General features: G+C 44.9%; 1 protein-coding gene across 1 annotated transcript in view; it reads right to left on the bottom strand.

The window, feature by feature from the left end:
- Positions 1-14,292, bottom strand: part of adamts15a (ADAM metallopeptidase with thrombospondin type 1 motif, 15a) — a 51,708-nt gene that overhangs the window by 18,052 nt on the left and 19,364 nt on the right. The window contains exons 3-4 of the mRNA XM_078427004.1: positions 3,107-3,239; positions 1,563-1,730 (exon numbers count right to left, since the gene is read on the bottom strand). Coding sequence (XP_078283130.1) covers positions 1,563-1,730; positions 3,107-3,239 — 301 coding nt within the window. The remainder of the gene's footprint in view (positions 1-1,562; positions 1,731-3,106; positions 3,240-14,292) is intronic.

Raw genomic sequence — 14,292 nt, 5'->3', positions numbered from 1 at the left:
TCTGACTGTTTACCCTATCTGGTCCTCTCATAATTTAATAAACTTTTATCAGATCTCTCCTCAACCTCCAATGGTCCACTGAGTCCGCGCCAACCAGCGATCCCCGCACACTAACACTATCCCACACACCAGGGACAATTTACAATTATACCCAAGCCAATTTACCTCTAACCTGTACGGCTTTGGAGTCAAGTCAAGTCAATTTTATTTGTATAGCACATTTAAAAACAACCCACATTGACCAAAGTGCTGTACATCTGATTAGGTTCCAATGAAAAAAAAAATGAAACATACAGTAGCACGCAAACAGTTCACAGCGCCTCCTCAATGAGCCTCAAACGCTAGGGAGTAGAAATAGGTTTTGAGCCTGGACTTAAAGGAGTCGATGGAGGGGGCAGTTCTGATGGGGAGAGGGATGCTGTTCCACAGACTAGGAGCTGCAACCGCAAAAGCGCGGTCACCCCTGAGCTTAAGCCTAGACCGCGGGATAGTGAGTAGCCCCAAGTCGGCCGACCTGAGGGACCTGGAATTAGAGAGGGGGGTTAGAAGATTTTTGATGTAGGGGGGGGAGTGTCCATTTAGGGCTTTATACGTGAATAGGAGGAGCTTGAAGTTGATTCTGTATGGGCGTGTGGGAGGAAACAGAAGATCCCAGAGAAACCCCTTGCAATTCACAGGGAGAAGGTACGAACAGTTAGTATCTCTTAAGCTGTCTATTGGATTCTCCTCTGAACATTTAGATCTCAATTGGTTCATTTCATATTCAGCGTCACAAAAGCCACATTCTTTGGCAGTGAATTCCTGGGCTATGATTATAATCCACTCTGTTCTGATATTCAGGCACCTCCTCAATGGATCTATTGTATTAGTCAGTGTACAGTGTAGCAATGTTTCAGGGGTTGCACTGGGGCTCAGCAGCAGACCATATTAACCATATCTGACTGCTTTTCCCTCGGGTGGTAATATCAGACGAGACGCCATAGCTTTGTGAAAGAGGCAATGTTAGATAGGTTCATGGATATGCAGGGAATGGATGGATATGGACCAAGTGCAGGCAGAGGAGATTAGTTTAAATTGCCATCATGTTCAGGACCAACATTGTGGGCCTGTTCCTATTCTATGTTCTATGTAGAAGGATCTATAAACAGAGAACATAATCTACACAGTGACACCGCAGGTAGAGTTGTGGCCTTACAGTGCCAGAGGGACATAGTTCCTCTGTCCCTCTCTCCCCCCCCCCCCCCCCTTCCCAGATCTCCCTCTACCTTCCTGTCTCCACCTATATCCTTCCTTTGTCCCGCCCCCCTGACATCAGTCTGAAGAAGGGTCTCGACCCGAAACGTCGCCCATTCCTTCTCTCCTGAGATGCTGCCTGACCCGCTGAGTTACTCCAGCATTTTGTGAATAAATACCTTCGATTTGTACCAGCATCTGCAGTTATTTTCTTACATTAACCATGTCGCTATTTATGAAACAGTCAGCAACAGAGAGAAGATGGCACGGATCACTCAGCGTTTAAAGCGCTCACGGACTTTGCTCTGCAGCACGGCGCCCCGTCTTACCGTGGCCACTGTCCAGGAAGTCCGTGATGATGGCCGCGCTGCACACTGACCACGGTCTGGACCGGTCAATGTGGATCAAGGTGGGCGACATCATATGGTTGTCCTTCAGCCTCCCGAACACGTTCTCACACGCCTTGACGTTGTCATGTGGCATGTTAAAGACATGGCCTGAAATCCAACCGGAGACAATTTTCAGACACCGACGCACCAAATAAATCCAAAGACAGGTCCCGACCCAAAATGACGCCGCCAATCCCTCCACAGATGCTGCCTGACCCGCTCAGTTCCTCCAGCACTTTGTGCTTTGCCCAAGATTCCAGCATCTGCAGTTCCTCGTGTCACTAAATAAATCCTTTTGGTCTCAACCATTGCTTATGAAGTCATTGAGATACAGCATGGAAACAGGCCTTTCAGCCCACCAAGTCCGTACTGGCCCTCAACTACCCAATCTGTGGAATTCCCTGCCTCAGAAGGCAGTGGAGGCCAATTCTCTGGATGCTTTCAAGAGAGAGCTCGACAGAGCTCTTAAAGATAGCAGAGTCAGGGGGTATGGGGAGAAGGCAGGGTACTGATTGTGAATGATCAGCCATGTTCACATTGAATGGCGGTGCTGGCTGGAAGGGCCGAATGGCCTACTCCTGCACCTATTGTCTATTGTCTACCCATTCACAATGATTGTGCTGACATTAATTCTAGTTGTTATTCTCCTCACATTCTCATCAACTCTGGCAGGTTTTACCGCTCATCTGCATACTTTACAGCAGCCAATTAACCTACTGATCATCTTTGGGATGTGGGAGGAAACCGGAAGAAACACGCAATCACGGGGAGAACATGCAAACTCCTCACAGGCAGCACCCGAGGTGGGGATTGAACCCAGATCTCCGGCGCTGTGGGGCAGCAATTCTACCCATTGCACCACTGTGCTGCCCCTTGCACCTGTAGCACAGCGAGGTATCCCAGTTACTCTGTGCTGCATTATCAAACAGAAGCTGACACTTTGAGACCAGAGCCGTTGATCAGAATCTTGGAAAAAGTAGATGTAAAAATGCATCTTCGAGAAGGAGAGTGGTGAAACTGTGAGGGTTAGGGAGGGAATTCAGAGCTTAGACCAACTGAAGTCAAGGATGCTACTGGTGGGGCACTTGAATTTGTCGACCAGATTCACTAGGGATCTGTATAGAAAGGAACTACCGATGTTGGTAAATACTGAAGATAGGCACTGGGATCCATCCCTCCTGGATCACCAGAGATCTACGGATAAACACGTTTTCTACCAAAACCAAGTGTTGCAAGGCACCTCAGATTTATCTTACATCATATCTCAAATGATTGTTCATTGTTGTGTATGTAGAATCCATTTATTTCCTGGCTATAACATTGGTCACAAGAAATTATTGATGGTGGGGGGTCAGTTTTTTTCTCTTGTCTAATCAAACTCAGCAAAATATCTGCCCGTAAGGTTTGAATGAATGGCAGAGTAGACTCGGCAGGCCGAATGTCCTAATTCTGCTCCAATGACATATGACTTTATGAGTGGTTACCTAGTTCATGGGCGGTGGTGAAGGCTGATGGGAGGCCATCATCTTCTATGACGGAACAACTTCTCTTTGGATCACACATAGTCCCCACATCCGCCATCCCCAGCGTGTCACATGTCTGAGCACCGCACAAGTCCTGCAAATAAATGGAGCGTACAGTCACAGAAACATAGAAACATAGACAATAGGGTGCAGGAGTTGGCCATTCGGCTCTTCGAGCCAGCACCGCCATTCAATGTGATAATGGCTGATCATCCAAAATCAGTACCCCGTTCCTGCCTTCACCCCATACCCCTTGATTCCGTCAGGCCGAAGAGCGATATCTAACTCTCTCGTGAATACATCACTCTCTCTTGAATACCTCAGAGAATACATCGAAGGTATCACAAAATGATGGAGTAACTCAGCAGGTCAGGCAGCATCTAGGAGAGAAGGAATGGGTGACGTTTCGGGTCGAGGCCCTTCTTCAGACTGAAGGAATGGGTGACGTTTCGGGTCGAGGCCCTTCTTCCCATTCCTTCTCTCCTAGATGCTGCCTGACCCGCTGAGTTACTCCAGCATTTTGTGATACCTTTGATTTGTACCAGCATCTGCAGTTATTTCCCTACGCAACTCAGAGAATACATCAGTCATCACAAAGTGATCGGCAACAGCAACATTAAACCAAACTTGGAAACATTAAGCATTGATTAAATAACCAGAGGGGCGGCACGGTGGTGCAGCGGTAGAGCTGCTGCCTTACAGCACCAGAGACCCGGGTTCAATCCTGACCACGGGTGCTGTTTGCGAGGAGTTTGCACGTTCACCCTGAGGCTGCCTGGGTTTCCTCCGGGAAAATCCAGTTTCCTCCCTCAATCCAAAGACGTGCGGGTTTTTTAGGATAATTGGCTTCAGCGAACTGTCCCGAGTGTGTAGAATGCGAAAGTGGGATAACATAGAACGAGTGTACAGGTGATTGATGGTCAGCGTGGACTCGGTGGGCCAAAGCGCCTGTTTCCACACTGTATCTCTAAACTCTAAACCATACACATCTATAAGGTTTCAGGGAACTGCGTGGTGCATGGTTTCAAATAACTGCTTCAAATAACTGTGGCAGATGAGATCAGTTTATTTTGGCATTGTGTTTGGCACAGACATTATGGGCCAAAGGGCCTGTTCCTGTGCTGTACTTTTCTGTGTTCTATCTGTGCTGAATTTGCTTGCTGTTAATTTTAAGCTGAAACAAAAAAAAAAGACGAGGTCTTACCATTGCTTCAAAATCCCGAAACATTTTCAACTCAAGGTGTGTGCTGTCCAAGTACTAAACTCACATCTGTCAAGCTAAAGCCTGGCTAAACCATTCAGCATGGAGTCTGTTGTTGCCAGGAGGTTACATATGTTTTCATTTTATTGTAAATGTCATAACTGGGAGGTCAGCCGACATATGGCAAGTTTTTTTTTTAATCAAAACTTTATTTCCAAGTAATTTTTTATTTTTTTTAAATCACCAAAGTCTATTTGCCAGCTGAATACTGAAAAGCAAGAAGGGGGAAGCGGCCTTGCAAGAATTTGAAGGCTGGTTATTTAAGCGGCCTCATTGCCTGGTGTGTTACTGCTTGGAATAATGCCTTGTATACGCTGTGAATAACATGCCAAAGGACTGAGAGTGCCCGGTCCTCGTTCTAGTTCCTAATATAATGGTCTCTGATTACCATTCCAAACCTAAAGTTGAAATTGCATCGGGATGATGTGCAAGCATAAAAACTATATATTTTTCCTCCCCAGTTTTATTCTGAATGACTTTCCCCACGTCTGAGTGCAATTGGCACAGCATAAATTTGAAAGACTAGTGTCACATCTCCTGTCTAAGTCTGCACATGAATCTAAATGCGTCCGCTTTTGAAGGGGACACACATGCAAATCCTTCAAGCTAAAGAAGGAGTTTGTGTAAGCATGGATCCAACCTTTATCCTGTATCTGTTCACGGTATTGTGATCATGTATTGTGATCATGTATGGTGATCATGTTTTGTGATCATGTATTGTGATCATGTATGGTCTTTCCCCTGACTGGATAGTGCACAACTAAAAGCATTTCTCGGTACCTCGGTACACGTGACAATAATAAACTAAACTAAACTAGATGATTTGGGGAGCTTTAGTTTCCCAAACTATCCATCCTCTCCCCTCACCTCCCTGCACACCCCAGCTGTAGATTAAACCTCAGTAACAATTATGTAGCCTTTTCTCTCCCATCTAAAGCCGCGGCGATATTCCCGCCACACCACCCCATAATTTACCATACACACTGATACTAAGCTTTCTCAATGCAACCACTAATTTTTTATTCATATTTCATATTTCAGATACAGCGCGGAAACAGGCCTTTTCGGCCCACCAAGTCCGCGCCGCCCAGCGATCCCCGCACATTAACACTATCCTACACACACTAGGGACAATTTTTACATTTACCCAGTCAATTAACCTACATACCTGTACGTCTTTGGAGTGTGGGAGGAAACCGAAGATCTCGGAGAAAACCCACGCAGGTCACGGGGAGAACGTACAAACTCCTTACAGTACAGCACCCGTAGTCAGGATCGAACCTGAGTCTCCGGCGCTGCATTCGCTGTAAAGCAGCAACTCTACCGTTGCGCCACCGTGCCGCACTAATATCCACCTCCCCACAAAAATGACCTCCAGATCCTCCGCTCTCTGCATTGCTAAGAGAAGGAGCAGGTCTGAAGAAGAGTCTCGACCCAAAACGTCACCCATTCCTTCTCTCCAGAGATGCTGCCTGTCCCGCTGAGTTACTCCAGCTTTTTGTGTCTATCCAACGCATTGATGCAGTTGGTAGAGCTGCTGCCTCACAGCGCCAGAGACCCAGATTCGATTCTGACCTGGGATGCTGTTTGTGTGAACTTTACACGTAAACCAGTCATCAGAATACTTTCAAGACATTGAGAGGTTTGTGGTATCTGGGTGAGAGCGACATTGCAGTTAAATCAAAGGTATTTATTCACAAAATGCTGGAGTAACTCAGCAGGTCAGGCAGCATCTCAGGAGATGTTGCCTGACCTGCTGAGTTACTCCAGCATTTTGTGAATAAATACCTTCGATTTGTACCAGCATCTGCAGTTATTTTCTTACACTTGCAGTTAAATAGTATCCACTAACACAACACTTTGCAAGAGACACCAGTGACAAAAGACAAGCATTCTGAATATCGCCCGCTCAGAGTCCTCTGGGTACTCTGGTTTCGTCCCACATCACAAAAGACGTGCGAGTTTGTAGATTAATTGTTTTTTGTAAAATGTCCCTAGTGTGCATAGAGTGGATGAGAAAGTGGAATAACATACAATTAGTGTGAACGAGGTGATTAATGGTCAGCGTGGACCATGCTGCAACTCTAAACTAAAACCAAACTAAACTCAAATTTCTGAAAAGAATGAAGCTTCTCTAAATATTGGTTCACAATGTTCGTGTTTGAGATGGGGCGATAATCAGAATGCTTGTCTTTTGGACACTGGTGTCTCTTGCAAAGTGTTGTGTTGGTGGATACTATTAAACTGCAATGTTGCTCTCACCCAGATACCACAAACCTATCGATGTCTTTAAACTATTCTGATGAATGGTTTACAAATGCAGTCCCGGCACACTGAAATTGGTAATGGTAGAAGGGGCCAAAGGTTGAGCAAGAATTATCGGTTTAACAGTTTCCATAGCCAGTGAATCTTTGTTTTGTACCATGTAGGGCACTGTCAGCAATTCCCTTCAAAATTTTGATTTTAAACAGCTGCAAATGAAGGAGGTAAAAATTCACATTTGCAGCTGAATCATCAACCTGGATTAAGGTAGCACATAAGATGGATCACTGACACATGGATCTGATGGTTCGCACATTGCAGATTGGTTACGTCTGTTTTAAGACATCAATGATTACAGATCCCCTCAGCACAGGGCTGTGTAGACAGAAATAGGAGGTGGTTGGTGAATCTCCAAGAGGCATTCAGCTGGGTTCCGTTTGGCTCCTGAAAGTGTTGGTTCAATAGATCTCAACCTCCTCCCCTCTTCCACGGCACTGTGACAAGAGGGACACTTCCTGCTTTGGTCGGACCTTCTAAATGAGATTTAGACTTTAGACATACAGTGCAGACATAGGACCTCTGGCCCACCGAGTCCGCGCCGACCAGCGACCCCCGTACACTAACACTATCCTACACACTAGGAACAATTTGAAATTTTTTACCGAAGCCAACTAACCTACAAACCTCAGTATCAGTTTCAGTTTCAGTACCTGCACGTCTTTGGGGTGTGTGGGGAAACTGGAACACCCAGAGAAAACACATGTAGTCACATGGAGGGCGTACAAAGTCCGTACAGTAAGCACCCATAGTCAGGACCTGACCGGGATCTCTGGCGATGCAAGGCAGCAACTCTACCGCTGCGCCACCGTGCCACTCTTCCATTTTTCTTGCATTTATTTTGCACTCTTGAGTTTCAAGTGCAAAGCCCAGAGGCCACGGAGCCTTTTTTTAGAGCCAATAGCAATACCAAATGCGTCCCATGGTAATATTCACCTGTCTTTAATCTCGCGGCTGAACTGCCCTGATGCAGATTTTCAGCAATTTTCCAGCAAAGTTTGTTTTAAAGGGCCAACTTAAGAGAAACACTATATAACACCATTATGCACACTTGCTTTCCTTTACAGCACTGCAGGTCTGGGATTGTTCTGAAGATTTTAGGTTTAGGTTTCGGTTAATTATTGTCACATGTACCAATGTGCAGTGAAAAGCTTTGTTTTGCTTGCTATTCAAGCAGATCAGATACACTGTACGTAAATACAATCGTTAAACTTAAACACAATAGATAGAGCAAAGGGGAAGGTACAGAATGCAGAATATACTTAGCATTGTAGCGCATCAGTTCCACAGTCAAAGTCCAATGTCCGCAATAGGGAAGAGGTGAATCGGACAGTAGCCTAGCTTGTGGAAGGACCGTTCGGAAGCCTGATAACAAAGAGGAAGAAGCTGTTCCTGAGTTTGGAACCGTATTAGAATCTGTGCAATGGGCTCTAAAACTCTCTGGTCATCCTCTTCACCAGGCTGAGAGAGAGGTTGAGATACTTTTATTGTCACGGCTGAGGCTGGTTTAAAACAACTTAGAACAATACCTGCTGTGTGGTATATCGCCTGGAAACCATCGCTTTACAAGTGGAGGCTTCAGAGCACTGGCAAAAAAGGGTAAAAGCCCATCAATTATATCTGATGTGACTGCAAGGCAAATCTATTAAAAGTAGTTCCTGGTGGGGTGGAGGCCTGGACACGACCTTTCTCCACAGGTGATTAATTACACATACCAATACTGGAGCAAATTTTCTGAGAGTCTGATGACAGTGCAAAGTAGAAAGAGTTAAAAGCATCTTAGATGAAAGACAAGAGCCTGGTGTTATTCTCCTTGGGTTAACTTTTAAGGCTTCAAGATAAATCCACGTAAACCTCTCCAGTATTTGGCCATCTTACAGTCCTGGCATGTTCGAGGGACGCGAGGCAGGAATGCAGCTTATAAACAGCTGACAACCCAGCCTGATGTAATGGAGCAACACCACAGCCAGACACCAGATCTTTATCAGCAACACAGCGCAGTGGTGCGCGTGGAGATTAAAGTACTGCCTCTTGTCGAACTCTATGTTGTGGCTCTTCTAATCCATCAGCAATTCCAGTTACAAAAGTAATCAAGTGCCTTAGATACTCGTTGATCTCAAAAGTTTTCAGAGTCAAAGATTCATAAAGTCATACAGCACGGAAACAGGCCCTTTGGCCCGACTTGCCCACGCCGACCTAGGTTCCCCATCCAAGCTAGTCCCACATGTTTGCCTCATATCCCTCCAACATTTCCAATTCATGTTCCTGTCCAAATATCTTTTAAATGTTGTTACAGTACTTGGCTCAACTACTTCCTAGAGTTATGGAGTCCTAGAGTCATACAGCGTGGAAACAGGCCTTTCGGCCCAACTTGCCCACGCCGACCAATATGCTCCATCTACATTAGTCCCACATGCCTGCGTTTGGTCTATAATCCCTCTACACCTTTGCTATCTATGTACTTGTCTGGTAGCTCGTTCCATATACCCATCACCCTCGGTGTGAAAAAATTGCCCCCCATTTTCCTATTAAATCCCGTCTCTCTCACCTTAAACCTATTTCCTCTGGTTCTTGATTACCCTTCCCTGTGTAAAACACATGATTTTATACATCTCCAAAAGATCACCCCCCTCTGCCTCCTGCACTCCAAGGAATAAAGTCCAAGCCTGCCCAACCTCTCTCTATAGCTCAGACCCTCTCCACCTTAAAAATACCCATTGACCCTCTATAGCTCAGTCCTGGCAACATCCAGTAAACATCAGGGACAAGGAACATCTACTCGGACATATCCTGGTAAGTTGCTGCTTCAGTAAAATGAACTGAGTGGAAATTTAATATAGGATTATTCAATTTTCTGGACAACTAATGGATTTGCAGCAGAATTTATTTCTAAAGATTTTTCGGTGAGTTCAAAGCTCTCAGAAGCAAAAGGTCAATGGAGACCTTCTAGTGAAAGGCATGGCCATACATCCCAATTCACCACTGCTCTCACTAAATTATACTCTGCACTGCAACTAGATGACATTGCTCTCATTACATGCTCATATAAGTATGATCCTAGTACATGGTCCAGGGCTCAGGAATGTGTGGAATTTTCTGTTAATGCAGAGCTGATAAACTCGAAGTTCGGCATGTCTCCTACCACCCTTGCCAACTTCTACAGATGCATGGTGGAAAGCATCCTATCGGGATGCATCACAGCTTGGTTTGGCAACAGCTCTGCCCATGACCGCAAGAAATTGGAGAGGGTTGTGGAAGTAACCCAGCCCATCACACAAACCAGACTCCCCCTACTATCAACTCCATCTACACTTCAGGCAGCCAGTGTAATCAAGGATCATTTCCACCCCGGTCATTCCCTCTTCTCCCCTTCTCCTGTTGGGCAGATGACACAAACGTTTGACACTAAAGTTTGAAAGCGCGCACCACCAGATTTAGTAACAGCTTCTTCCATGCTGCTATCAGACTACCGCACGGTCCTCCCACAAACCCAATAGTAGTTCTGACCTCCCAACCTACCTCATTGCAGACCTTGCACTTTTTTTAATCGTCACTTTCTCCATAACTAGTTCTATAATACTGTGACACTATGCTGTGCACTCTGGTATTTTTTTCTCTTTGCACTAGCTATTATACTTCCACGTGGCTTGAATGTACTCATGTACAGTACGATTTAATGGGATTCGCAAGTGGACGAAGCTGGTGATTGTATCTCAGTGCATGTGACAATAATAATAAACTAAGACTAATACCAACTGTGTTATGCGTAGTTACTAATTAGCCACTCGAGCAACACCAGCCAAGGCCGAACAAAGGTTTATAGCTAAAGAGTTGGTGTCACGCCCTTTCATTCAATGTTCCACTATTTGTACATGGTTAGCCCATCACACTCGGAAGGAAGTTATTGAAGAGTTTGCAGTTCAAACACGTAGAATCCAATTCAATCTCCACTTACACAAATGCCTTGAACTCAACTAAATCTGAACTCCAATGAATTTAAATCAATAGCAATCCAGGAGAAGAATTTGACTTTATTCCAAGTTTTGTATTGATTTGTTCACAGTTCAGCATTATCAAAGACAAGTCTCACTCCCTCCCCTCTCCCATCAGGCAAGAGGTACAGAAGGTTAGAAACGCACACCTCCAGATTCAAGGACAGTTCCTTCCAGCTGTTCAGGCAACTGAACCAGCCTATCCACAACTAGACATCGGTCCCGACCTACCATCTACCACATTGGAGTCCTTCGAACGAACTTAAATCGGAGATAGAAATCGACTTTACTAGACTTTATCTTGCACTAAACGTTATTCACTTTATCTTGTATTGGTACACTGCGGATGGCTTGAATGTGACCATGTATAGTCTTTTCAATGACTGGATAGCACGTAGCAAAAAAGCCTTTCACTGTATTGCAGTACAGGTGACAATAATAAACGAAACTAAAAAAACTAAACTAAAGTTCCTGACAATGAAGGATTTTACTGTTGAACGATATGGTGAGTACTGAATTGGCCGATCCAATCAAATTTCTTTAGGGGGAAATTGTGTAAAGGGTGGTGAATCTGTTGATCTGCAATCATTGCTACAATGGCTGTGGAGGCCAAGTCAATGGGTATTTTTAAGGTGGAGATTGATAGATACTTGGTTAGTAAGAGTGTTAAGGGGTTATTGGGAGAAGAGAGGAGAATGGGGTTGAGAGGGGAAGATAGATCAAGCATGGTTTAATGGCAGAGTAGACTCGATGGGCTGAATGACCTACTTCTGCTCCTATAACTTAAGAACTTATGAAGTCCCAAGCACTCAGGGACGTGATGTGTTAACTAGTCAGGAGATTTGTTGTTTCCTTTGTGTGTGTTCCTCCCCAGACAGTGTTACCCTCCTTTCACCGGTTACGTTAACAGCTAAAATTAAGCAAAGTGGTATTGTAAAGTTTCAACAAGGTCAGTCAAGTTTAAACCAGCAAATTTAATTGTCAAACCAAATTGGTAGAAGCAACTGTAAAACAAAGATTCAATGTTAATGTTATTTATGGAAAGCTGGAAATAGTGCAGAGAAGATGCACAAGGATGTTGTCAGGACTAAAGATACTAGAGGAACAAGATGAACCACTCCATTGAAATCGCCTATACTGAAGTGCAGTACGCAAAGGAGCCATTTTAGTAAGCAAAACCCGCCGTTCGCTATGCCTCTCGCAGTGTAATCAGTGTTTTGGGGGAACAGTATGTGTGATGATACCATTAAAATGCAGAATATATCTCATCTATCAATTCACAGATTCTTATTATTTTATTTTTTAAATGTTTCTGCAAGTTTCTGCCTACTAAAATGGCGTCATGACGTACTACGGTTTTTTAGGGTCGAGTGGTCTATCTTGTTCCTCTAGTATCTTTGGTCAGGACTCGAGGGCCTGAGCTCCAGGGAGAGGTCCTTTCAGCACAGCAGGCTGAGGGGTGAGTTTATAGAGGGGTACAAGATCTAGAGAGGTATAGATAGGGTGAATGCACAGTCTTTTACCCAGGGTAGGGAAACCAAGAACATGAGAGCCTCGGTTTGAAGTGAGAGGAGAAAGATTTAACAGAAAACCGAGGGGTGACCTTTTGACACGGAGGGTGTTGGGTTTATGGAACGAGCTGTAAAATGAAGTAGTTGAGGCAAGTACATCAACAACATTTCAAAGACATTTGGACAGGCACACGGATAGGAAAGGAAAGGTTTAGAAGGAGGGTCTCGACCCGAAACGTGTCCCACTCCTTCTCTCCAGAGATGCTGCCTGTCCCGCCGAGTTACTCCAGCATTTTGTGTCTATCCAAGGTTTAGAAGGAGATGGGCTAGGAACAGTCAAATGGGACCAGCTTGGATGAAGACTATTGGTCAGAATGGGCGAGTTGGGCTGAAGGGTTATCTCCACGCTGTATGATTCTATAACCAAAGGACTGTAAATTTTGGTATTAATGCCAGGTTCACTCAAACACTAGGACGAGACTGTAGTTCCACACACCCTTTTTTTTAAATCTCATGCTGATATCTCAGCACCCACTGGAAATCCTTTGCTACCATGCACAGACTACTCTTGATAAATGAAACCAGAAAACACACACACACACAGAGTAGGTAAAACTGCCCCTGCTTGGTCATGACATAAGATCGGATTGATCCCATGCTTCTGGCCCGCTTGGCCAGTGAATGTTCGCTAACATCAGAGGAACCAATTTGTTGTTGGCCCAATGCCCAACTGGGTCCCAATATGGTTTGAAATTCAAACTGGGAGATCACTTTCCTTCCCACCGAGAGGATTATTGAGGACACTAATTGCGAGTCTAATTCAATCCCCGGTTCAGCAACTCAAATGGCCAGACACGAAGGAGGCTACAGAGAATGGTAGGCACTACCCAGTCCATCACAGGTACTGAGCCTTCACCATCGAAGGGATCTACAGGATCCCTCAAGATGGCAGCCATTATCCTCAACGACCCACACCACCCTGACCATGCTCGCATCTCGTTACCACCATCGTGAACAGGGCACATGGGCATATCTTTCATTCATTTGTTCTTTGTACCTTTTCATATCTCTCGCTTCCCTCTCTCCTGACTCTCAGTCTGAAGAAAGGACTCGACCTGAAACGCCACCTATTCCTTTTCTCCAGGAATGCTGCCTGACCCACAGAGTTACTCCAGCGCTTTGTGTCTATCTTCGCTGAAAACTATAACTACCAGGTTCAAGAACAACTTCTTCCCAACAACCATCAGGCTCTTGAATAGTACACAACACTCATGCAAGCAAAGAATTCCATTGCGACTTGTCACATGTGACAATAAAGTATTCTTTCATTCATCTCAACTATGAAATTCTAAGGATTATCTTTGGTGGCACTAAGGCCTTTGGGTTTTTTGCATGTATTGTAGTTATTAATTTATTGAGTTTTTTTTTGTTTATTATATGTTATCTTGGTACATTGCATTCACAGGCCTGTTATGCTGCTACACGTATGAATTTTGTTGTTCCATTGTCAGTACATATGACAATTAAACACTCTTGACTCTTAACTCTCTGGACTCTTGATGCAAACAATGCTGTAAATTCCCTCGGCCTGTGTGTTTCAGCGCCACACCCAGTGATGGGTTTCCCAGCTGTTGGTCGTCTGACCTTCGGTCAAGCACTAAGCATCTTTATGATTCATTAAGTAAGTGTACGGAACCAGGCTGGTGTGAGTCTGGGTCAGGAAGAGAGACTTCTGCAGTCCATGTGTGATAATTGTGCATCAGCTAATTCTCCAGATAAAACTACATCAGAAAATCTCAGGAGCCGACATAACCCTGAAATACCACGTTCTGTTTTCCATCTCACCAAACATTTAATGTTGTCCCTTGTGCTGGAACGAGAACCAGCACAGACCACCACGAATTAGCTCTTGAGTCCAGCTGCCAAGACTTGAGGGCCTGAGCTATAGGGAGAGGTTGGGCAGGGTAGGACTTTATCCCTGAGAGCACAGGAGGCTGAGGGATGACCTTATAGAAGCTTATGAAATCCTGAGGGGAATAGATAGGGGCACCGACTCTGACCTCC

Source organism: Rhinoraja longicauda, chromosome 32 (assembly GCF_053455715.1).
Source record: "Rhinoraja longicauda isolate Sanriku21f chromosome 32, sRhiLon1.1, whole genome shotgun sequence".
Classification (NCBI taxonomy): domain Eukaryota; kingdom Metazoa; phylum Chordata; class Chondrichthyes; order Rajiformes; family Arhynchobatidae; genus Rhinoraja; species Rhinoraja longicauda.
This window is presented reverse-complemented; position numbering and strand designations above follow the sequence as displayed.